Source organism: Phytophthora infestans, genomic scaffold (assembly GCF_000142945.1).
Source record: "Phytophthora infestans T30-4 supercont1.5 genomic scaffold, whole genome shotgun sequence".
Taxonomy (NCBI): domain Eukaryota; phylum Oomycota; class Peronosporomycetes; order Peronosporales; family Peronosporaceae; genus Phytophthora; species Phytophthora infestans.
In genome coordinates this window covers 4,331,783-4,357,639 of record NW_003303754.1, presented here as the reverse complement: position 1 = coordinate 4,357,639, position 25,857 = coordinate 4,331,783, and the positions used below count along the sequence as shown (strand labels likewise).

The window sequence follows — 25,857 nt, the reverse complement described above, 5'->3', positions numbered from 1 at the left end:
TAGCGTACGATATCGTCGCTGAGCCTCCAAGTCGCTGATAATCCGCTCCGCATCTTCCGTCTCGCGCTGCTTCTGGTTAACGTCCAGCACTCGATAGCGACTGCTGTTTCCACTGGAGCTGAGGTCAGCCCCTTCCTCGTTCCACACAGAGCGTGAACCAGACGTCGATCTCGGCGTAATGACTCGCGACTGCGCAGCCGACCATGACGCTGTAGAGGTGACCGCTTGGCTCATCCCCTGCACTGCAATAAGAGAATATTAAAACACGAAGCCAACCTCCGAGCTTGTCAACACCTTCAGATGTCTAGAATGGACTGCAATTAAGTCACTTATTAGCCCCTCGGCATATCAAAATAGCGTCCGTGCCATGCCACTAAAAATATGGGAAGCCACGCGGAGAGCAGTCTCAAGTCTGTCGGTAGCACCTCTTTCTCCATTGATGGCAGTAGATGAGCCAGCGGCAAGTAATACTTGAAGTAGGTCGCTCAGCGCAGGTCGCGTCCTCGTAAGTAGGTAGTGACTATCCGTGCCTCGTCTTACTTGGATGTCGAGACGACGGCGTTTGCAGCCGCTAAGGCCAGTTCCAGATCAGCCCAGAGAACGTCCACGTCTTCCTGGCCGATGGAAATGCGAATGAGGTTACGGTCCACGCCGCAAGATTCCACGAAGTCCAGCTCGCCGAAGTGCGCGAGCAGCGTGTAGGGACATGACAACGTAAAATTTGTTCCCAGACTCGGACCCTTGGCCACTGCAATCGCGTTGTAAAAAGCCTTAGCTGGCTTTAGTCCGCCATGCAGTACGACTGAGAACAGTGGGCCATACCGAGGCTTTTCCTTCTCGTCTGACGCGTTCAGGAACGGATCGTACAGGGTTTTTGCGTCGCCCAGAGTAGGGTAGAACACGTCCTTGACCAGCGGATGCTTCTGCAGTTTCTGGACGATCTCAGCAGTCGTGGCGTTCGTCTTTGCAAGACGCTCGTTCAGGTCCTTCGACTGTTCCAGTAGAGTCTCGACGTCATCTTCTACGATGAACGAGTCGCCCTCAGGGTCGAAAATCGCGTCAAGCTCCTCAAATTTCGGACTCTCATGGTTCAGCACCACGCTGCCTCCCATGACATTGCCGGTGCCGCTGAAAATCTTCGACAAACTGGTTGCTACCAAGTCAGCGCAGCCGTGCTTCATCGTATTGACGTTGTACGATCCCACCGTATCGTCCACGACCAGTACCGTGCCGTTGTCATGAGCACATTTGGCCAGTCTCTTGAGGTCTGCCATGGACAGTAGAGGGTTACTAGGGAACTCCGTCCAGATGCCGAGAATCTTCTCCTTGGCTACAATGTCCTCAATCTGCTTCATCACGTCCTCTCCACAAGTAGAGAAGAAGTGAACTCCTTTGGGGCACCACTCTTTCCTCGACAGAATCTTCAGCGTGTCAACATAGGGAAATCCCACCAAGATGCTCTTGTATTCCGTGCCTCGAAGCTTCTGCAGCAGTCGAACAGTGGAGAAGATGGCGCCCATACCTGTCGGATACAGAGCCACTTTCTTAGCATCTGCAGAGGGCAGGTAGAGCTCCGATACGCGCTGTCTGAGCGCCAAGTGGCTGTCCGTGCCTCTAATCGCTGGACTCTGCACGTCTCCATCGCTCTTGAGCACCTGCAGCAGCTTCTCAGCGTGACGTGAAGACACGATCTCTCCTGAGTGTTGCCAGAACTGCTTGGCCGTGTGGCTGATGCGGCGTGGGAAGCGTACGGCGTGGACAGCATTCTTGACAGCATGAGCCGATACCTCGTCGCTCTTGACAGAATCAGAATTGCTGGCCAATAGGAAGTGGCGGAGACGCTCGCCTGCGTCAGAAGTTGGTACTGTCATGACTTCCCATTGGCTGGTATCGTCCTCGCAAGAAATCTGGATCTGGGTAGCGGTCTCCAGCGAGACGACCAACGGGTGGCGGAAGAAGCGAGGGTAGCCGCAGGCCATCGCATCCAGAACCTCCGCTCGCCCTTCCTCGTAGCCCACGACGTGCTCCCAGTCGGGCATGGACACGGAGATGGCGTTCGTATCTCGAGGCGGTAGCGAGACGCCCAACGGCTGCGACGTCAGCGGCGACATTTTGAACTCAAAACTAACGCTCAACACGATACTGTCAAGGCTTTGGGTTATTTACAGTGCAAAGTGAATTTCTCGAAGATGAAAATAGGTTCTCGCTCCGGTATTTATTTCTTAAATTTATTACACGAAGTATTTCGGGAGACGACGAAGATACATATAAAAGAGAATCGAAAATTTAACCACAACGCAATAATTGCAATTCACATTCTCACCAAAACTTAAGAAGACAATAGCCGTTTCCTCATGTGCAAAGCTCTCTTCTATTATTGCCTGAGGTGGCTGCAATTGTATCGAGAGTGCGTGGGAGGGTAGAGTAGACAAGCGTCTCTAGGTGCTTCCATGGATTTGACTGCGCTCTGGAACCGCGAAAGGTCTCGCCTCACAGGGGAATTGCATCTCCTCGGAGTCCTCCCCGCCAATGGTGGCACCAGGGCAAGTTTCATTGCTGCAAAGAGCGATGGCAACAACGCGTCGACTGGAAGTAGCAAACGCACCCGACACTCCGTTGTCGCTCCAAGTCCGACGGTGAAGTCTCAGCATGGGCCAAAGAAAAAGGCATCAACATCGTCGACTACAAACCACATGCAAGATCGAGTGTTCCAATTGATGGTGGACACCAGCACCGCCCCGTTATCTACCGAGCCCCCCTCCCACCTTCTCGGTAGCAATGAATTTGCAACGGAATATGCGGAACGAGCTGTTCGTCGATATGTCCCTCAACCAGCCCAACAACTTAGCCTCTCTTCGCCAGCTCCGACCACCAGCAATAGCGTCGGGTTTTCCTCATCTTTTCGAGGCCCAGCCGTGCGGAACCAGTCGACCCGAGCGAGTGCAATCTCCCTCCACGCTCCGTCGCCTTCTCCAGTGCTTGTTTCTCAATCCTCAGTGCAGACATTCCCGAAATCTTCACAGATTCTGGCCAGGAAGAACGGACGCAAACGTGCGGGCACCGAGTATTCCTCGCAAGCTTTGAAGCCTTACGGCGGTGATATATTCGGTACACGCGGTGACTACATTGACGGCATGCTCTATATGAGTCGTATGAAGAGAAGCTACCAGGCGATGGTCCATAGTGGTCAAAAGATCGAGTTTAACTTGGCTAGTCCTCCATGGGGGGAGCTCACTAAAGTGGAAGGGCGCAGTGTACTGAAAGACGGAGTATCGGATGCGTTTGCTGTCGCTGGAGGGGGCAATGGGGGCAAGCTGAGCATCTCGACCGCCTCTCGCCGTGCAGGATCTGTGCTTGTCCTTGCAAATCGGAATGAAGACGACGACGAAGAACTGGGGTCGACATTGACTAGTGTACAACGCAAACAGCAACAACGGTGTTCGCTAACGCTAAGCAACTGGAGCTTTAATCCTGAAAACGCACGCCTGATGGTCCAAGAAAATGTGGTGGAGGCGCTGATTCGACTGTGCAAGGACGGCGACAAGACCACGCGACTGAATTGCGTCACTGCGTTCATGAATCTATCGCATCTTTGTGACCTGAGGCGGGTGATCGTCCAGCAAGGGGCAGTGAAGACTGTGGCAGAGATTGGTAACGACACCGAGGGCAAGACCATTCGAACAGCGTGTGCCATCACGTTGTGTAATTTGTGTTCCTTGCAGGGAGAAGAAGGACTCTTGGTCGAGGATGGTGCTGTGAGTGCCTTGTCGACGCTGATCAACGAACACGAAAAAGTGTCGCACATTTGCCGTTGTGCATTATTCAACCTCACGTGCGTCTCGCAGTCCTACCACAAGATCGAGATCGTCTTAAAGGCGTTTATCTCTCTCACATCGACGCGAAATGGCAGTGGGAACGGTGGATTGGCTGCAAGAGCGGAGGAAGAATACGACGATGTCACGGCCAAAGCTCTGTGTAACTTATCCAACCTCAAACGAATCCGACTGCGTCTAATGGAGGAAGGAATCGTCAGTGCCATCACGTCGTTGCTGCATCCAAATATCCCTTCGATCCAGGAGCTTCTAGCACATATTTTACTCAATTTGTCCCGACTTCCGGCTTGCAGGAACGAGATGGTGGCGAAAGGCTGCATGGGCACATTGGTGGCGCTGGCAGGGGCTTCAAATGCTACCACGACCAAGTGTTTGATCGGAACCACATTGTGGAACCTCAGTAAAGACCCCGGGAATGCCGTACGAATGGTCCAAGAAGGGTTATTGTTGCTTGTCAACGAGCTGTGTCGGGAGGATGACGTAAGCCAGATTGCCATACCTGAAGAGGAGACTATCGCTTCGACTACAAAAGACGAGGAAATTCTGCAGGTGTGCGCTCGTACATTGTACAATGTTTCATGTTGCGAGGACTCCCGATCGAAATTAGTGGAACGAGATGCCGTGAACACGTTGTCGTGGATATCAAGGCGGTCCAATGGAGACGAAGCCAAGCAAATGTGCATCTTAGCGCTCTGTAACTTGTTAAGTGTGCAGAAGGCAGCAGCGGATATCGTGACTGCAGGGGCGATCACTGCGTTAATCCAGCTGAGTATGGCGCCAGGTCAGTCCTACGAGACGCGAAATCTCTTCTCTAAGGCACTACACGGTCTTTGCGACAAGGCAGCGACTCGGGCTGCTGTCACCGATGCAGGTGTGATCCCTGCACTTCTCTTCCTCTCCAGCACCGACAACGACGTGGTTGTCGATGAATCTGCTGGTGTTTTGGGCGAAATTCGAGCTCGATGCACTGCAGCCTTTGCCTGTTTAGCGGCTGATAGTCACACAGCAGCTCACGTGTGCAATGCTGCAGTGGTGCAATGCGTGACGAGAATTCTCGTTCTTGAGCACTCTAGCGTCACTATTGAACGCTACTGCTGCTCGTGCTTGAGTCTGCTATGTCGAGATGAACAATGCTCCCTTATTATGGTCGAAGTGGGTGCGATAGAGATGGTCCTAGCCACTTGTGTGGAGTCTCACGACCAAGAGAGCAAAGCTTCTTGCTGCCATGTTTTGGCAAGTGTGTCGCGCCATCCAAGTTGCTGTATGGCTTTGGTACGGATGGGGGTGATATCCGTTCTAGCAACTTTAGCAAACATCAAGGAAAATGCCACAATTCAACGCTGTTGTGCCATCACGCTCGCGAATCTGTCGGTGGAGCCAGAAATTCGAGTAACCTTGGCTTCTGCGGGGATTGTCGCGATTGTATCGGTGCTCAGTAACTCGTATAGCGAAGACAGTCAACGCGACTGTGCCAAAGTGCTGTGTAACTTGTCGTGTATTCGAGGGAACGAAGCTGCTCTCGTTGGAGAAGGAGCCGTGAGCGTCTTGATGATGGTCAGTATGGTTCGAGCAGTTAGTGTCTCTACAAAGGAGACGTGTATCCGAGCGTTATTGAACCTTCTGAATGCTGAGACTGTGAAGCGCATGGTCAAGGAGGGACTGGTGAAAATCCTGTCCGCTTACTCTGGGCTTGGCTCGAAGCAAGTGGCAACGTTCGTGACGATAATCTTTGGTAAACTATTGAATCATCCAGTCGGTAGGACCGCTCTGTGTGCCGAGAGATCGTCACTCCACGCTCTCTTCCAGCTGATGACGTACGACCTAGAAGCCCCCAAACTGACCGATGAGCAGAAACAGTTGGCCTCACTACATGAAAACCTGCTAAGTGAACTCGTGTACTATGAAAATTCGCGAATGCTTAGTGTCCAAGCTGGAATTCTGGATGCACTTCAGCGGATTTCAGTGTATGAAGAGCAGTATTCGACTGATCGGAGCCATTGTGCACAGAAGGCTCTAGCGCTTGTCTTCTTTACGCTAGCGAAGAGTGAAGACAGTCGGATAGCAGTGGCGTCGTCCTCGAACTTGGGAATTGTATTGAAGTTTCTAAACCTTCACGCTGCGAAGATCGATTGTGCCGCGTCTGAATGTGCAGTGTATGCAGCAGCGACTTTGTGTTGGTTGGGGTGGCATGAAAATACTCGCAAGTTCCTCCAGACCTCCGAGATCCCTCGCGCACTTGCGAAGATGCTGCAAATTCACTCAAACGGTGGAGAGGAGACGCTCGTATCGTATTCCTGTGAGGCCATCAAGACGTGTGTACTCACCCTCTGCTGCCTGGCAAACAGCACTGAGCTCTTGGAAGTGATGCTAACGGAGAATGTGGTGGCCTACCTGAACGGCATTCTCACATCATGTACCAGTACAGAAACAACCGAGGCACATCTGTCCTTCGATGAAGAGTTTGTGGCGCTTGTGTGCATCTTGTTTCGTCAGCTCAGTCATGCCACGGGCTTTGCTACTGCAATTGCTGACCAGCCAGCTCCGACACTCGAACTATTCTGCAATCTCGTTGAACAAGTTGTGGCCAAACAGGACGTTAATTCAGCGCTCGATTGTGCTGATGCATTGTGCAGTATCGTGTTCACGTCTACTCTAGATCAACATATGCCTGGTAAGCGCCGAGAGTCCCTGCAACCTCCCCAACCGCCACGATTTCTAGTGGATAGCCGAGTTCTAAATGCCATTGGACTACTATTAAGCGAGGGTCAATTACCTGAGACCCGTTGGCGCTGTTCCGCCAGTCTGTGGGCATTGTCGTCTGTATCTGACTACAGAAAAGAGCTGGTCGATCTGGGCGTCACACCGATGCTAGTCAACGAATCGTATCGAGCAGCCAAGATCGCTTCGTTAAGCGCCCTTCAGTGCTGTGCTGGTGCGCTGTGCAGCCTCACGATCGTCCCTGAACAGAGAAATTCTGCTAAAATGGTCGAGGAAGGAGCCATGCCAGCGTTGATCCAACTCGCCAAGCTGGAAAACGAGACTATACGTGAGCACTGCACTCTGGCTCTGTCCAATTTATCTGGACCCTCACCGAGAGTGGAATCTGGAGCCGTGTCGGCATTGTTAAACATATCGCTGGACTTCTCGTCAAGTCAAACGGCTGCGCTACGCCGTGCTAGCTGTCAGCAACAGTCTGCAGTATTGAGTCGACCGCCTCTTGTTTGGGGAGAAAGACACAAACAATTCGCTGTATTGCCGAATTTTTCGATTCAAATCACACAAAACAGTGCGTTGGATGAACAGAAATTTGAGGCTAAACTGTCGGCTAGTACACCACCTCCACCTCAATTGCCGGCCGTTGCAGCTGACCTAGTCGGTTCACCTACCAGACACCCGAAGAGCGAGACAACAAGTCAACCATCTCATCGTGACGAAGGAAATCATGAGCTCGTAGAAGCGATTTTTTTTGATAAAGTGGACCCTGAAGAGAGTTTAGCATTCATGATGGGCACGGGGGAACGCGAGGATGAACAAGAGAATACTTGGACTGACGCCCCGACAGAGCATGCAGGAAATCAAGAGCAAGACCGGATTGCTGGTTTTATCAAGAGAAATCAGAACCACGGCGATGTATCTCGAATATCCGACAAAGTTTATGGACACAAGACAGGCGTAGGAGCGTCGATGTCTCCTAGCTACGCGCTCTCCCCACTTTCTCGTGTGGTGATACGAAAAGCTCATGCAGTTCAAGTTGCACGGAAACTCAAAGACGCCACGACAAGAAAGCGAAAAGAAGGCGATAGTCAGACTCGCAGTATGCTTGGGTCTCAATCCTCCCCAAGCTTGTCAAAGTTTACACTGACCAGTGAACCGCACAAGATTGAGAAAAAGACCAGACCTCCGCTGCAGTTGGCCAGTCTCTCAGCTTCAACGTCAACGTCGTCGTTGTCATCTCTTGGTGCGAATGAAAATATCATCGACGCTCAAACTGCTCTTCTAGCTGCTGTCTCAGCCGCTGGAATATACGGAGCTGCCCCTCCTCGACGCCCTCGTTTCGACGAGGCAAAAAGCAACTCGATCTCGCTTAAGGCCAAGCAGAAAAAGAGAGCGGCCAAGACTCGAAGGAAGGAAAGGGGGTCCTCAGATTCCAACTCGTACCACCCACCAGCGCAACCAAAGACGCTGACACCGGCTACAAGTATTGAAGCGTTTCAAGATCAGGCAAAGTTGCTAGGTCTCTGGAGTTAGTTGCCTGCACAAATAAAAAAAGTAAGACGTTGCTGTTATAGCCATTCAATTGCGATAATGCTGTGAGTTTTTGTACATCCAGCGCTTAATGAGTTAAGCTTTTCGCAGCGTGCTGGGTGTCAGTGGCGGTGGTGGATTAGAATTAGCACCATAGCTCCCATTCTTCGCCTGACCTGGTCGAAGCGACGGTGACAAAAGCCCCATGCTACTGAGGCATCTTGGTGTTGTGCCAGCACTCTCAAATGGTACACCCAACTCCGCGGCGAGTGGCGATGATAACATCGTTCCAAACGTGAGTCCAGTCGTGGCTAGTAGATGTAAATTGGGCTCGGAACTCTCCGACTCTGTCGTACTGTTACTAAAAGATACACCGGCCGAAACATTTAGCGCTCGTGGATGTAGTCGAAGCCGAGCTGCCAACGTTTCCAGCACGATCTGCGCATCCGTCTGCTGGGCTGCTAGCAGTCCATTGAGCACCTCAAGAGTCTGTTCTTTGGTGAACAACGGGTGCGTTCTTTGAGGTGGCACTCTTCCGTTCGAGCTTGTAAACGCAGCAACAGCTGATGCGATCCCAGCCAACAAATCTGCAGGAGCTTCAGGAGGCACGAACACTTCAGCCATGGCGTCTACCATGATTTGTTCTTCAGCGGGGGTTAGTGTGATCACACTATCCAGGACTCGAGGCGAGAACATGTGTGGTGACAATCGCTCGCTTTCTCTAGTAGCTGCAGCTTTTGAGGACAATGGAAGTTCCGGGTGACGAGGGAATTGGCCTAACTGCATTGTAACGTGCTGCCCGTTCTCGATCCTTGCGACGTCGTAGCAGAGTTTCTGGAATCGCTCTTTGAGATCCACTGGACTCTTTCCCGGAAGTCGAGACGCCATGGTTTCCCATGGATAGCAGACTGAAGTACTGCTATACGCTGCCAGCATGTTTTCGAATGCTGCATCTTCTTCTTGAGTCCAACGCTGATCCACCCGTTGCATGAGTTGTTGTTCCTGTCGCTTCTGGATGTTCAAGTACTGGAGTTGAGCGAAATAGAGACGAGCATGGTATATCACCTGAGCGGTGTCTCGAGTTCCCACTGCGGTTGTGATCGATTGCCACGCTTGGCCGATACTGGAACATTGACCTCCTCCGAACTGTTCCAGAGCCAACAAAAAGCGCTGGTGTTCGTGTGCAGCCCAGGGATTATCGTGCTGATTGGCGCACAAGTTGGAGGTGTTTAAGCTGGACGTCGACCCCTTTTTGCCCATAGCGGCAGAGGACCACGCCGGAAGCAATTTGAAATGAGACGACTGGAAACAAGTTCCTCGAAATGAAGCCTTAGATCAGGCGACTCATAGGCAACATTCAAGAAACCACCGGCACCTAGAAACTAGTAACGGACAGAAAACTGAATTTACGGTTGGAGCTTTGCTCCTATAGACAACGGATTTTACCAAATAGTACCCTGGACACAATTTATTGTGCTTTACAGCGATTTTGGCAAAACGACGTTTCTCAATATAAATATCTAAAACTAACTAAGAGTGACCTTTAGGGTCATTTGTTTTTTTTAAAAGTGAATATTACCAGTAATTCAAATATTTATGAGTTAAAAATAGTAATATCAAGCATTACTGTTGGCAATAAATGGATGCAGCTGAGAGAGACGACGATTGCTTCATGGACATCGAGAAAAGAAGTCACGAGCTGTTGCAGCATGTACAACCAAGACAAGTGGGTCCAAGCGAAAGCAACAAGAATTGCTATTGGACCAACTTGCTGAGTATTCTGGATAAAGTGGCGTTGACGAGTGAAGAGCTGGAGATAGTTGTCTTCAATAATGAGCGGCTTCTCGCATTGGGTGATCACGCTTCCTAACAACTATCACGCAGCACTTATCACAGAACGTCCGTTAAATATTTTGTACCCCAAGGCTCTATCGACTCAGGTAATAATTAAAGCCCACATCGGTTAGGCTGTCCAGCCGGCTAAAGCTGTCCACCCCATCTAACCTCCTCCTTTATACATGAAATTGGAGCCGCGGAGGCTGACTCCCAACAAAGTAATTCGTTATTTGGCAACTTGTCGGATGTAACCAGCGAGCTTAGAGGGGTATGTGTGTTATCCACACAAACCCCTCTAAGAAAATATTTACCTGTTCAAATCGATTAGTAAGTTTGTTTTACGAAATGCAATTACACTGCATTTTACAAATATACAGTGTGATCTTAAACGCTCTAAAGTCTTGTCGTTGGTCGTCCCATTGATGCAAAATGCTAACTTTTTTTTGGCTTGTCCGAACGGAAACACTAATCTATCATAAATAGATTTATACTTCAAACACGTGAAACAAATATCCCCCCTCAGTTATACTGAGTCAGTATAGGTGCCAGTACTGCACATTCAATAAAGTCTGACGTCGGTTCCTTCAAAGTAAGCGGAAGCAAAAACGTACTTGCACGCGTAGCCTCATAGCAACAATAATGCTGATTTCGCCACTAGGCGAGTTTTTATAGCTAATTAAACGAAAAATCTACTGCCCAGGTTGTTTTCACATAGCCGTGCGACAAATAACCAGGGTACTGACTAAGATATTGACCAGAATGTAATTAAAAAGTAAATTACAATGATGTGCAAAGATTCCCCTTACCCTATCAAATCTTAAGATTTTGTACAACGGTGGGCGGTGCAACGTTCTCCTGGCCTCTCATTTCTCAATTTGCGCCGAAAGCCCACAATGAAGCGGAAACTGTGTAATGTGAAGACGACGACTCCTACGAAGACGACGAGGCTGTGTCAACGTTCGGTGGAGGAGAAGATAGTTCAGGCGACGATGATGAAGACACGGACCGACACAGCTAGCCCAGGGCACGCAGTTAGTTCAGGAGGGCAGCGGAGACTCACTCGACGATCTCTTACTCCAGGAAGATTCATTTGAAGGGAAGAAGCTGAAGCGGCTCCCCGCCAGCTGGGACGCTTGGGAGAGGTATCGCGTTAATTACTGCGAGGAGGAGAACGCGCATCTAGTCGTTCAAGAAGACTGCGAGGAGGAGATCGCGCATCTAGTCGTTCAAGAAGCAGAGAGTGTGTCGAAGCGCAACAAGCAGCTGCGTGAGTCCAAACGTGCGAAGAGTGGCCGGGGCGTCCGCTACTTACCTGACGACTTACCACGGTGGTGACGCAGGTATATTTGCACCCATGGAGCGAAATCTCGGCGCCGTGGTATGGGAAAACGGCAGCAGTACCGACTTCGTGGTACTGGCTGTCCGTTTCGATTCACAGTCGAGAGTATTTTCGTCAAGGGCAAGTGGATTGTAGAGGTGAAGAACCCTATATATACGCACAACCACGCGCTATCTGAAGTGGTGTACGAAAACTATCCACATAATCGGCAGATACCGATGTGTGAGCCTATTATTGAAGACCTCCGGCTGATGGTTTGAGCAGGCGGTAAACGTTTTCGCATTTACGAGTACATTCGTGACTAGTCAAGCTACAAGGTGACGCGCAAGGACGTGGCTAACCTCCTGATCAAGATTCACAATGAAATGCGTGGAGAAGCAGACGACGATTTGGCTGTTGCAGAGTTTCTTATGGAGTTTGGTGAAGAGGACAAAGACAACGTGGTTAGTGTGCACAATACATCTTCCGGAGAGACAGGTACTATTTCGCTGACTACGGGACGTATGCGAGCCACGTTCGCCAGGTTTCCTGAGCTCTTGTTGGTTGACTGTACCCACAAAACCAACAGGTAGGGTTTTTATAGGGAATTTGCCAGGTTTCATTCCAGGTTTATGCCGGGTTAGACACCAGGCTTTCACATAGGTGATTTGCCAGGTTGACTATCAGTTATAAACCAGGTTTTAATCCTTACGAATCCAGTTCACGTTTGTACCTTCAGATATGACTACCAACTTTGCAGTTTAATGGTTATGGATGCATTTGGACAAGGGCAATTCGTGCAGCATTCGTTAATTGAAACGAATTTCGACTGGCACATGCGCAAAGCTCTTACTCACTTCAAGACTGCCAACGTTGGATGGGACGCACTCCGTGTCGTGATGGTCGATAAAGACTTGACGGAGATTTCTGTAATCCGTGAAGCTATTCCTGACGCGACGGTTTTGCTCTGCCATTCTCATGTGTTGAAGGTTTTACGTGGCGTTGTTCGTGAGGCGCGCTTCGGGCGTTATTCACCAAGTGAAGACGATGCCATGGGTCTTCTCTTCGCTAACTTGGTGGACGCTACTTCCGAAGAGGACTACGCTAAGAATTTCTCTCTTTTAGAGCAGTTTTCTTGCGCTCAAGGCAACGTGTCGTTTTGGGATTACTTTTGTGAAAACTGGGATGAAAGCAAGAATATGTGGACACATTACAAACGTCAAACATTGCCGCATTTTCGTACAATACGAACAACCGTATCGAGTCGAGCTTTGGAAAGATCAAACTCGATCTTGACGGTAGTTGTACAATGAAGGATTGTCTGGAGTCTCTTCTTCGAACTCAGCGTCGCTGCGATAACGAAAGTCTGGCGAGGGTGTCGTTTGAGGGGACGTATACACATTACGGTTACCATCAAAAACTTAATTTGGTATTACGTCTGTGTACACCTTGAGTAGCATCTACGCTGAGTATGAGCTCGCTATCTCCGACGTCGCGGTCCGGTTGTACACATTTAGCGCAACGGCTGACAGCACAGTGGAAGTGGAGCGGGGTTTGAAAAGATACTCGTTTAGCAAAGCTGACTGGATTTGTGATTGTGATTTTTCGACGACTCTCAAGCTTCCATGCCGCCATGTGATTTACTTTCGCCGCTGTGCTGGACTTGTTCCGTGTATTCCAGTGTCGTACATTTACTCGAGATGGTTAATTAAGAATTCTTTGTCTTCTACAAGCTTGCCACACGTGGATGTTTTCAATAACTCAAAGACTACCAGACCTATCAGAGATTCGGTGCTGGATAACTGACAAAAGTACAGCATATCATGGAATCTGCTAAACCGTGTAGCACAAGAGATGGCTGACTTGCTGATGCGTCTTTTCAGCAATGAGATGGAGTATCTGAAAGACTTCCTGCGCCGACTGCGCTCCGGTTTGCAACCTGTAGAGATACCTGTAGCTGAACCTGTGAAAAAACCTGTAGCTGAATTTGTGGAGAAACCTGGTACGCAATCTGCAAAGATATTATGTCATGAATCTGCCTTGCTTTCGTTGAACGATAGGGATGGAGCTGGGAATGGAGACGACAGAAATGAAGATGAAGGCAAGGTCACGGATTACGGAGTTGTAGAAACTCCAGAAGAAAATCCTGAGGATCAACGTGATGAAATACCTGGAAGTGAGCATGAAGATAAACCTGTAATGAAACCTGATGAAGAACCTGCTACGGATCCTGTTGTAAATCCTGTTACAAATCCTGTTGATACACCTGATGTACAAGATGAAAATCCACCCAAGCCCAACAATTTGAGCAAGAAGGTGCGGCGGGCTGGGCGACCGAAAACAACTGCTGCGCAAACGCCCAAAATACGAGCCACAGCGCGTAAGAAGCTCAATGCAAGACTGGATAAAGGCGGATCGCTATCATTCGAGGACGTCGGGGTTGTTGCGCGCATCCTTGGCGACATAAACAACAGTTTTACTGATATTTTGGAATTGCTGGATGTTTATCCAGTACAATATGAGAGTGCTGCCCGCACGCATCCAAAAATTGGTGGTGATAAGAAGCCGATTCTGAGCGCTGCTCTACCGTTCCTGTTGTGCCTGCTCCATTAGTGAAGAAATCGTTAGGTGCAATCTACGAGTCTGGCGCAGTTCCGTTGCCAAGTAATACCGATGAAGGGCCCCCATACGTCAAGATAACCGGTATTGGCAGTTTTTCGCTTTATCATGTCGACTGCCTGCAGAGGGTATGGACAATGAAAGAGGCTGTTGCGATGGGCAAGATACTAGTGGAGTGGTTGAAGGCTGTACGCGTCCAAAAGAAACAAGCAGAAGAAGTTCTTAAACGCGTTCTTCAAGCGCATCCATTTGAAGTCGTGGAGGGTAATATCTGTGATTTGGATTACTCAACGCTGTACAGACTCCAACCGAAGGACTGGATAAGCTCGAAGAAATTTGAAGCAATAGGAGAGATTTGGAAAAGAACTCATAGCGTGAAAGTGGTTACAACTACAGGGTTTAAGCTCAACAGAAGGGTCATGGGGTCGACTTGCCGACTGGTTTGCTGGACAAACTTACGTCTTTTACATCCAGGCTGGTGTTTATACCTGTTAACTTGAGCAAGTGCATTGGACTGCGATTGTTATCAGCACGATGACGAAGTGCATTTTGTCTACGATCCGCTGGGAGACCAAGACTACATCACGTTTCTCACCAAGCTTCGGAGCAGCATCACTAAAGATCAAGCGTTCAGTAGCTTCAAACTGGTTTTGGTCGCGTCGTCGACGCAAGACGATGGAAACAGCTGCGGAATATACATTCTGAACTTCATGTGGAGACTGCTTGACGAAAATGTTAAGAGTGCGCATGAGGGCTCTGGACTCAATAACTTCCGGCTACGTGTGCTAGCAGCACTGCTTAATCTGTAATCCATTTGTTTACTCGGTTTAATTGATGTGTACGTATTGCTGTTATAGCGGAAGTTCCTGTGCAAAAGACGCACCAGACATGTAAAGAAACTTGTCCATGAGAAAATGTGAAGAAGCTATTGACGCCTTGAAAAAATGCAAAGTGCTCAAACCTGGTAAGCAACCGGCATCAACAACCTGGTTTCTAGCCTGAAACCAAAGCAGTATTGAAAAAGAAACAAGTTCGCAAACCTGGCAGAAACCTGTATGAAAAACCTGGTGTCAAACCTGACACCAAAATGAAAGGAAAAGCTACGATCCATCTTATCACACCTGCACTTACACCTGGTGCGCAACCTGGTATGTAACCGGGCACGTAGCGAAGACGGAGCTACAGCTCAGCTTGCAGCCGGATGTCGTCCAAACACCATGATTACTTTGGAGCACGACTTCGATATAAAATGGCCGCGCAGATCTCTTTATGAATCATTTAGTGAGTATGCAAGAGCTGCAGAAAAACAAAGAAATCCCATTTATATATATTATGGTTTATAACAGGTCAATTTTATCTTACAGCCTGGGTTTTACTCTGCCAAATTCAAATCAGGAAATACAACAGGTTAAATTCGCGCGGCTATGCAAAAACAACCTGGGCAGTATACTCGTTCTAAATTAAAACAAATTTGCATCCCTAAAGTCTACCAAAGTAGGTTGCGCCGCCGTCGGTTTCGACGATTGCGCCATCGCTGATCGACCGCTAGCGGATTTTCTAGCAAATAATACCATTAAGATGTCGACGAAGTGAAGACGCATGAGCGAAGGTGCAACTGCATCGTGGGCAAGCAATGCTCATTTTCCGTAACGCGTCAGATTTATCTGTACTTGCTTTTTTATCACATAATGAACCATGTTTAGGACAAGGTAGGTGCGGGTCGATCGATTTACCAAAAATTTCAAAACCCAATTTGTAAACCCTGCTGACGCCCAAATCGATACCTTTACAATACTACTATATGAGGAACATGCTGGGCGGATGGTGAGTAGCGCCCTCTATCGATGGTCCATGGACGATGGATCGTGGAGAAATTTTCTTATCTGAGTGGATATCGACTTAGATGTCCCTCTGGAAACAATTCAATCACTGTGTTTAGACGATTCGCAAAACTGTGATTGAAATTGACTTACCGGTATAAATAGTGAAGGTTAAATGACTTGTTTGTGCAGTATATTTAAGCTCATTCGGCACTACCGTATTCCTTATGTGATTGCCGACGTTCACTCATTAATGACAATAGAAATAACCAATCATTGCACTCTAAATTTTGTACTGTTGTAGTGAATTGCTTACTGACAGCCTACAAAGTGCAGGATTAAACCTGATCAATTTACCGTTGGTATATTTTTGTTTAGCGATAGGCAGCATTCACTTCAAGAATATGATGTCGTTAATCACAGAGGGAATAGGGTATATTACCCCCCCCATCACCAAAAAAGGTTGGCTGTCCAAACAAGGTCTTGACTACATGCCGCCTGTGTAAAAGATCCTTGGAGACTCACCGACGTGCAACTAGCGCCTCCCTTGCCAGGCCACGGGCCCCGCGCTCTGGACTGCTCATAGCTTTGCTTCTCAGCGCGAAGAGCGCTACTAAATTCTTTGTTGTATTCGCACTTGTTCGACGTGTAGCAATACCCAGAATAAATGAAATTGAGAAAGATTAAGAAAGAAAATGAGATCCAGGTCTACTACCGCTAAGTGACCAATCTACTAGACAGCTACCACGAGGCCTGCTCTGGCAGAGCCTCTGCCGGTGTAGCTTGAACTGATGTGCAATTATCCAACTCACTTCGTATGCCTGACTTCGTCCTGAACTCGCGAGCTTCACAGCTGCGCATCATGCGCCCAAAGCCACGCCAACTTGAACTCCCGCAGACGTTGCGCATCCTCTGGCTGCCGGAGGATGCACAACGTTTACGAGTGTTCAAGCAGTGGGGGAAGTGAGTGTTTATACGTCTGATCATAAAAACGCGTATAAACACCTCAAAAGACTACAACTGGTGTTTAAACTGTGCATTAGACAGGGTACAGTGTACCCATAGAGCTCTTTATACTGTAAGATGCCGAATAGAAGACCCATTGGACGCCTTCCAAAACCATCGTAAACAGCTGCCTTATCTGCAGCAGATATGCCACGACATATCGCCGACTAAAATCTCACCGCACCGAATTTACGTCTCACCAGACTCACCTACCCCTGGAGTTATGCCGTGTACCTATCTTAACAGTTAATGTTGACATTTATATAGTTTAAGCTGACCATCACTCTGACGTGGGATGTCATCACTCTTCTGTCATATATCTTTGCATAAAGCTTTTCGCGCCGCCAAACGCTGAAACGCTTCATTCTTCAATTTAGTCCCGAAGTGCACAAGCCACTCTCAAGGAAGTACGAGCTCTATTGTGTTATTGTTAATGTTTAACTAACGCGCTCTAATCTAAGCGTCTATAGCAATGGCCCACAGCACTCACTCTGCGCTGTTTTGGCTACAAAGGTGTATCAATGACTCCAGTAGCGGCGACGAGAACGTCTCTCCCAATGTGTGCCCTGACCCGCGACGCAGTGGCACAGCTAAAGGCATTGATGCCGCAAGTGACACGGAGACGGAAGACTTCAGGGGATCCACAGGAGCTCTCACGCCACCGTACTCATCTGCACACCGAACTCATGATGCCTCCGTTTCTGCGACCCAGCCACCACACCCGCTAAATGGTGACCAGTCATCGCGCCTGTCACCCCCTTCAGCTCGTACCATTGCGAGCTCGACGACATCTTCGCCGGTGCTGCTCAACACGCTACCACGACGTACACCACCGCCGAAGACACAATCGCGCTCCAGTGACGCCAGCAATGTACTTCAAGACCGCAAAGAGTCGCGGCACAGCCGCCGCGCGAAGGCTGCTCCGTACAGCCGCCCTGACGCACTTCCTGTTCAGCAGTCGAACCGACCAGTCGTCAACCCGCGCGGTCTTATGCGGACCAGCCCCGAGCCGACGTTTAGCTCCCGATCCCGCGTTTCTCAGTCCCGTGACAAGTTTGTCACGGCCCAGTGGCCATGCTGTGTGGCACACTTGCGCCAGCAGTTCAACCCACTCGGTATTGTTTTCCCTGACGTGCCGCTCTATGGGTGGTGTGATTGTGTCTCGCCTTGTCGGGCTGGTGTGTGCCGCAACTCTTTGATGCATGTGTACTGCAACATCAACAGTTGCCCGTAAGTGGGTCAGTGCGGAAACGGACTGGTGAAATCCAGCAAACTGTTTTTGGGGCGAAATGCGCGGATCCGCTCACTGGGAGTTGTCGCCGGAAAGAATTTCGAGGCTGGAGAGGTACTTGGAGAGTACCTGGGCGAGCTGGAGCACGTGAGCATGGACCCTTCGAAGCGTCCTCGCAACACGGGGTATCGTCTCGTCATGCAACATTGGCGAGAGCCATCCACACAGCCCATTCGAGTTGCTATCAATGCTGAGCGCCTGAGAGGGTTGATGCGGTTCGTAAACCACTCGTGTCGCCCGTGTGCTCGTTTTGTGGAGGTATCTAATCGACGACGAGCCACGGTGGTAGTCGCTACGACGGAGACAGTGCGCAAGGGCGAGGAAATCTGTGTGGACTACGGGAGCGACCTGTGGTTCGTGTGCCGCTGTGGACTTGATGATTGTTGCCGCTGGGGACTTGATGATTGTTGCCACCGTGACATACAAGACCAGCGCGAGCCATAGGCGGTTTAGACTTGTGGTGGCTAAAGACGGCGTCATCCAGCCTCACAATGTATTCGTGTAGGTAAGGATTGGTGGTCTTACATGTACAGCTTCATTAACATTCAATGTGAATTCTGACGTCCATCTTCTTCTTCTTCTATCGGCGTTGATTGCTCAGCACGTTCTGTCGGAACTCACAAAAGATCTACATGAGACCAAGAGACGCTGAGGAGTCACGCACGCGGATGAGATGGTGAAGATCTCGTCATTCATGAGAAGGTGAGCGTCAGCAGAGAAGGTGAACAGGATGAGCAGTTAGGAAGCCTCTCGAAGGAGAGAATGCATTTTACATAACAACTAAATTCAATCAGTCTTCAATCTACCACGCCGAGCACAAGCGACCAACAGGTTATGAGCCCAACGGGTTCCGACGGCACCTCACAGCAACAAAACCCGCGCGATGTCCAAGAGACTGATGTCCACGGGCTGAACGTGGCAGCAGACCCGTTTGAGTTGTTCGAGGGGACGCACTCTGAGTCAGGTGCGTCCGATGCTCCAGGAAGGGGAAGCCGGAACTCTAGCGCAAGTTCTGAGCGACTAGATAAGCTTGAAGGTCTCATTGAATGCATGGCCAAACAACAGGCCAAGTTTATGGCTGACCAAGCGGAGCTTCAAAAGCAGCTGCAGCACCGCACGGACACGCCATCCTTCGAACACAAGTACGGAGAGTCGAGCGCGTTTACTGATTTCATCAAGGCTCGAGCACGGCGGATGAGAGTAGGATCTCTCGATGCGTCGATGAGGACGCCGACGCAGACGACGCCAGCTCCAGAGATGCCGACGCCACGACGGAGAACGCGACGAGTATGCAACAGCGGATGGCCGCACCCATGGCAGAGCAGTTTGTGCCGCCACCAAACTTCGGACTCAAGGTGCCGAAGCCACGCGACCTGGACTGGCCGGGCTTCGCGAAGTTCGCGGGCAAGGAGGTGTATCCTGGCCTTGGTGCGGATTTCAAGACTTGGGGACTGCGATTCTTGCAGCGACTGGCTGCAGCTCAGCAGATGAGCGGTGGTGACTGGTCGGAGGAATTCCGCATCCTTGCCTTGAACGGCAAGATGGATGGATCTGCACTGGTGTACTTCGAGAGGATGCTTCCACTCTGGACGGCGGAGTCGCCGACACTGGAACATGTGATGAATAGAATGTTAGTACCGTACATGACGACGATCACTGCATCCAAGGGATTGCAGTTGATGACGGCAGAGAAACTGCGCGAAAGGACGTGGGCGGAGCACTTTCAGTACTTGACGTACGTAGCTGAAAGGTCGGGGTGTTCGGATCTACACGTGATACAGTGTTTGTGTAAGTCCGCACCGGGTTACTTGCAGAGTGCCATGCTCACAAGGCTGAACTCACAGCGCATGGATCACTTGCAGCAAGCTACGGAGTTAGTGGCTTTTGCGATTGAGTACGAGGCAAGCATGGGCAAGTACGAACGATCTCGTAGTCAAGGAGGCCGCGGCAACAGAGAACATGGTCGGTTCCATGGTAGTAACCGAGGTGTCCACGGTGAACGAGGACAGGAAACCGTCTCACGCGTAGACGATACTGACACTCGCAGGTGCTACAACTGCAACGAGATTGGACATATTGCAAGAAATTGTCCAGCGAAGAAGAATAACGGTGCCAAAGAGATCAAGGTCTCGCTAGCTGTCGGGACGGGCACGAACACCGACACACACGCGTGGATCTTGGATAGTGGATCCAGCGTGCATCTAGTCAAGACCGTAGAACTGTTGAAGAACGCAGTGGACTGTGACGATCAATACAGAGCGGCGAATGGTGAGAACATAAGGGTAATCAAGAAAGGCTCTGTGGAGCTCAAGACGATCGTGGATGGACGAGAAGTCGTGGTGGACATTTCGGATGTTCATTACGCTGAGAACTTAGCCGACAACATCATGAGTTACGGCAGATTGGAGGAGAAAGGTGTGTACCTTGAGCGTCACGACGGCAAAAGCTACATGGTGCAGCAGAAGAGTGGAGTGCGCGTGTTCGAAGTCCACAGACGACACAACGTGTTAATGATAGACACTACGGGGAATACAAGCAAACAGGCGCGAATTAGTGCAGTAGTCAGTCAACTGAAAGAAGCAAACAACTCCCTGAATGAGGCTGTGACCGAGACGACACTGTTGGAGCTGCACAAGCGTCTGGGGCACATCTCGTACGACACGGTAGAGCGCATGGCCGACGCGGCCGGATCAGGCATTAGGTTGACGAGCCGAGTGCGCATGAACTGCTTAACCTGTGCACAAGGCAAGCAGAGTAAAAACAACCAGTCACTGAAAGATACGGGAGCGAGCGCACCCATTGACAAGATCGGAGGCGTCATTGGGAGCGATATCAAGGGGCCCATGACACCCAAGGACAGGCGCGGTAATAGGTACTTAATTAACTTTGTCGACTATTCCACGAACTACGTGAGAGTGTTCCTGGCCAAGAACAAGGTGGAAGCCACTAAGAAGTTCGAACACTTCTTAGTGTACTTCGAGAAACGATTTAACTGTAGAATCCACGTGCTCAGGACTGACGGAGGCAAGGAGTATACGAACGTGGATCCGTTCTGCAAGGCGACAGGAGTGCGCCGACAGATTAGCGAGAGAGAGAACCAGGCATCCAACGGGAAGGCCGAACGAATGCACAGGACAGTGCTGAACATGGCCAGATGCATGTTATTCGCTAGTGGGCTATCACTGTACTTCTGGGGAGATGCAGTCGAGTACGCAGCGTACGTACTCAACCGCAGCTCGTGTAGAGCGAACGCCAAACGCATATCGCCATTGGAGATGTTGACGGGTTCAGTACCGAACTTGTCAGACATCGTCACGTTCGGCAGCCCCTGTACTGCTTACAGAGACGCCGGCAAGAAGGCCTGGAAGGCAAGAGCACAAGTTGGCATGATAATAGGCAAGAACGACGAAACGAAGGGCTACAAGGTCTACTTACCGAAGGACAGAATTGTAATAACAACCCAGCACATTAAGAACGTCGAGACCTTGGACGCCAAGCAGAACGCGCAACTGCAGGAACAGCTCGAGATAGAAGATCCAGAATTGAAGAAGGCAGTTAAAGAGCGAGAGAAGGCGACGAAGCGGAAGGAGACAGCTGTAGAAGAAACACGCAACAGTGAAAAGACCGCAGAAGAAGAAAATAAGTCGCTGGATAGAGCAAAGAAGACAAAGAAGAAGAAGAAACAGGCTAAGAAGAACAATAAGAGGCGAAGCACAGATGCAGCTGAAAAGGAAGGAGCAGATGAAGGACACGTGCCAACTGAAGAAAGAGAGACCACACGCATGCACACGCGCAACATGGGCGCAAAACATGTTCCAGTAAACCGTGTGAACGTGGTGAAGCGCGAGGATCCGAAGAACTATAAGCAAGCAATGAAGGACCCGCGCGCAGACAAATGGAGGCAGGCCATCAAAGAAGAGCTTGACGCATTGGAACAGAATGGCACGTGGACGGTAGCGAAAAAGCCGCCAGGGACGAAGTGCTTGCGCACGAAGTGGGTCTTCAAGCTCAAGACTCATGCGGATGGTACCATTGAGCGGTACAAGGCTAGGCTGGTAGCGCGCGGAGACCAGCAGGAGTACGGTGTAGATTACACGTTTACGTTCTCAGCCGTACTGGAGCTAGTATCTGGGAGAGTGATACTAGTGGTATCGCGTATCTGGAAGGTGCCGGCACGCCACGGAGACGTACCGAGTGCGTACGTGAAGGCCAAGAAAGAGGCCGAGCTAATCATAATCCTGCTGATCCCACAAGGCATGGAGTTCACAAAGGAGCAGCTCGAAGCACTGGGCGTGACGAGTAAGGACGAGCTGGTGTTAATCTTGGAGAAGGGTCTCTACGGACTAAAGCAGTCTGGCCGATTGTGGAATCACTTGCTACACAGTATCTTAGTGTCGCTGGGGTTCCAGCAATGCTATACCGACAGTTGTCTATACATCAAAACCGAAACAGACGGTATGACACTTGTAGGGATCTACGTGGATGACATCTTAGTGACGGCAACAAGCGAGGACAGGGTTGACAAGTTCTTCGCAGAGATGCAGATCGTAGAGCTTAAGGACTTGGGTGTGGTGTCCAAGTTCCTGGGAATTGCATTTCAATACGACGATGAAAAAGGGTGGGCTCTGGACCAGGAGCAAGTAATCCAGGACCTACTGGTAAAGTTCGAGTTGGATAACGCGGCAGCAGTACGTACGCCGATCGACGGTGGATACGACGGCGAGGAGACCAGTGTAATACTGCCGAGTAAGGGTGCAGGAAGTCCAAGGCGACCAACAGTGCAGACTTTCCAGTCGTTGGTGGGCAGTTTGTTGTGGCTCTCAAGATGTACGAGGCCTGACATCTCTTTTGCAGTGCACTGTGTGACGAGAAACGCACACGCCCCCACCGAGGCCGACTGGAGGTTGGCGAAGAGAATTGCTAAGTATTTAAAGGGGACGAAGAAGTTGAAGTTCCTAATGAACACCAACAAGAACACAATGAACAATGCTGGGGTGCTGGTGGAAGCGTTCAGCGATGCAGACTACGCGTCCAACAAGAAAGACAGGAAGTCTGTAACAGGAGGAGTACTAATGGTTGCAGGAGTGATAGTAGCATGGCTGTGCAAGAAGCAAGCGTGCGTTGCACTGTCGACCATGGAGTCAGAGTTCGTGGCAGCATCACAGACAACTGCGGAGATGCTGGGCATCATGGAATGTCTCAAAGAGGTAGGACTAAAGCTAATGGAGCCGTCAGTGCTTCATGTCGACAACCAAGCTGCAATAGCTCAGTTGGAGGGAGAGGATTCGTCCGGACGTGCCAAGCACATTGACACGCGTCACAAGTTTGTGAAGGACTTCGTACAAAAGAACGTGCTACGGGTGCAGTATTGTGAGTCCGTGAAGATGCGTGCAGATATCCTGACGAAGGTTCTCCCCGCGCCACGCCTCAAGGAGCTGCGTGAACTGGTGATGTTGTCAGGATGATCGCCCGGGAAGGAGTGTCGGAACTCACAAAAGATCTACATGAGACCAAGAGACGCTGAGGAGTCACGCACGCGGATGAGATGGTGAAGATCTCGTCATTCATGAGAAGGTGAGCGTCAGCAGAGAAGGTGAACAGGATGAGCAGTTAGGAAACCTCTCGAAGGAGAGAATGCATTTTACATAACAACTAAATTCAATCAGTCTTCAATCTACCACGCCGAGCACAAGCGACCAACACGTTCTAATCGGTGGAAGAAGCCCACGCCCTTTCGTTTCGCGCCATCCTTCGTAAGTCACGGCGAGCTCACTGCACAGCCTGACCAAGATTTTCGCGCGCAGCTTTCGCGCGTTGAAGCTACGCGCCGTGAGCTCTCAACCATCCACGCTTTTCGCGCGCAGTCCCAGCGCCGTGGGTTATCATCTCGCAGTATAGAACGCTGTGGTTGTGCGGCAGCTCCTAGCAGTCTCTAACTTCTGCTTTTGCCTTGTCAGCCGCAAGCCATGCTTCACTCTGCACCACCTTCACATCATCGCCTCACCCCACACCCCAGCATCCTGTCAAGGTACGCACGTTTCACACTACAGTACTAACATCTTGAAGTTCTCAAACACTGTGTTGCATCTTACTACGTAGATGGTTAAGAGCACTGGAAGCACTAACTACAAGTTGGCCGAGATTGAGCGCCTTCTAGAATTAGTCGAAGACCATTTACCCTTGGGGAAAGATGAGTGGGAACAACTGACAGGTGCCTACAGCTTTAGCAGAGCTCGTGGGTGGGCGGAACGTGAGTTTGAGAGTCTACGCCGAAAGTTCAAGGTGCTCTACAGCACTCACAAACCTACTGGCAAGGCAACCATGCCACCTCACATTTCGAAGGCAAGAACCTGAAGAGGGAGATAGACAAGAAGGCAAACGTCGTTGAGATGGACGACGAGGGCGACGAAGGCCAAGGCTACGACAACGTAGACGCCGACGCTGCTGGGGATAGAAACAACTATCAACCGGACTTTTGTTTTGACGTCGATCCCGACGAAAGCTGCTGCAGTGGCCGTTATGATGATGGTGGTAGCAGTGGCGTCTCCTCCATCCCCAACACTGCTGCAAGTTGTCGTCGTGGCACCACGTCTCGTACTGATGGCGACGGTGAAAAGGTCGCTACCGCTGTGAGCGGATCCGAAGGCGGCTTTCAAGAGCTTCTCGCGATGGCGATTTGCGGAGATGGTGTAGAGCCACTATCGCCTTCAACTGGACCTGGGACGCCGCGCCCACAACCGACAGCCCGGTCAACTCGCTCTGCTGGGCTAAGTAAACCAAGCAAGACAGCAACGCCGCTGTCAGGCACTCCGTCAGATCCTCCCACGAGTTTTTCTGCTGCGAAGATGCAAAAGACCGCGAAGAAGCCCGCGGCTCGTAGTTTCAAGCCAGGCACCCCGTGACGAACAGGAGGCGATGCGCTATGACACGTTGCTTGATTGCCTTAATCGTCTAGGTGGATCAGACTTGTACGCGCTCCGAGACCATGTCGGATCCAAACGCACGCGTGATTAGGCCGATGCCGAGATGGTGGGGGCAAGATTTGCCAAGGTTAAACGTGCACGAGCCGTGAAAGCCACTGCGGCTCTCAAGAAACAACTCAGTGATACGCAAGGCGCTACTGCTGCCATGGGGTCCAGTATGTTTGAGATGATGTTACTTCTACGTGAAGAGAATGACAGCAAGGCAGAAGCTCGTCGCGATGACGCAGACCGCCGCCGTCGTGAGGAAACCGTTGCCAGAGAAGCTCGATTTGCCGCAGAGAAGGCTGAAGCGGAAGAACGCCGCCGCCAAGACAAGTTGGAGATGGATGAGCGCGCCCGCCGCGACAAGGGAGAGGCGCGAGCTCGTACTCAGGAGCTGGTACTTCTGATTGGAGCTCTGACTAAGAAGGAGTAAGTGGATCGTATGGTAGGCGACGAGTACTCTCGATCACGATGACTGTTGATGCTCTAGCGCTGAAGGCGTATAGAGCTGAAGAACACAATGACTATTTTCATTAGTAGCGTAGCTCGATCAAGCAGCTCTTGTTAATTTCAAATACAACAGCGATGGATGTGTTACATGAACGTCTTCATCTTTCATTACAGCAAAGTTCCATGCACTTAACTACTCAAGTGCTACAATTCAACAAAACTAAATCGCAAGACATCCTACTACAAAGTTGACATCTCTTCCATCTCGCCGGTAAATGTGGTGTAAATCTGCGATATCCCAACCGTGTGGACGTGATAGTTACACAAACGAAAGATGCTGTTGATGCGTAGGCCTCGGAGCTCAGGGTCGTAGGGGAGAGGGAGATTAAGACGGCTATACACCTTTTGCATGCTCCAAATGCCCCACTCCGCGGCCTGACGCACCGGCGTGATTGCGTTGTGTCGCGTGGGAGCT

At 50.3% G+C, this 25,857-nt stretch overlaps 3 protein-coding genes across 3 annotated transcripts; 1 reads left to right on the top strand and 2 right to left on the bottom strand.

Annotated features, from left to right (window-relative positions):
* Positions 1-536: 536 nt before the first annotated feature.
* PITG_04466 (cystathionine gamma-synthase, putative) lies at positions 537-2,111 on the bottom strand (the record flags this gene model as incomplete). The annotated part of the gene is made up of 1 exon (XM_002906031.1): positions 537-2,111. The coding sequence occupies one exon, from the start codon at positions 2,109-2,111 to the stop codon at positions 537-539; it is 1,575 nt and encodes a 524-aa protein (XP_002906077.1).
* A 1,023-nt stretch (positions 2,112-3,134) lies between these two features.
* On the top strand, positions 3,135-7,329 carry PITG_04465 (uncharacterized protein; the record flags this gene model as incomplete). Its single annotated transcript, XM_002906030.1, has 6 exons — positions 3,135-4,286; positions 4,371-6,215; positions 6,294-6,478; positions 6,560-6,955; positions 7,013-7,245; positions 7,325-7,329. 6 exons carry the CDS (start codon positions 3,135-3,137, stop codon positions 7,327-7,329), a joined length of 3,816 nt encoding a protein of 1,271 aa, XP_002906076.1.
* A 1,060-nt stretch (positions 7,330-8,389) lies between these two features.
* On the bottom strand, positions 8,390-9,338 carry PITG_04464 (uncharacterized protein; the record flags this gene model as incomplete). Its single annotated transcript, XM_002906029.1, has 2 exons — positions 8,390-8,423; positions 8,503-9,338. The coding sequence occupies 2 exons, from the start codon at positions 9,336-9,338 to the stop codon at positions 8,390-8,392; spliced, it is 870 nt and encodes a 289-aa protein (XP_002906075.1).
* Between the last annotated feature and the right edge of the window lie 16,519 nt (positions 9,339-25,857).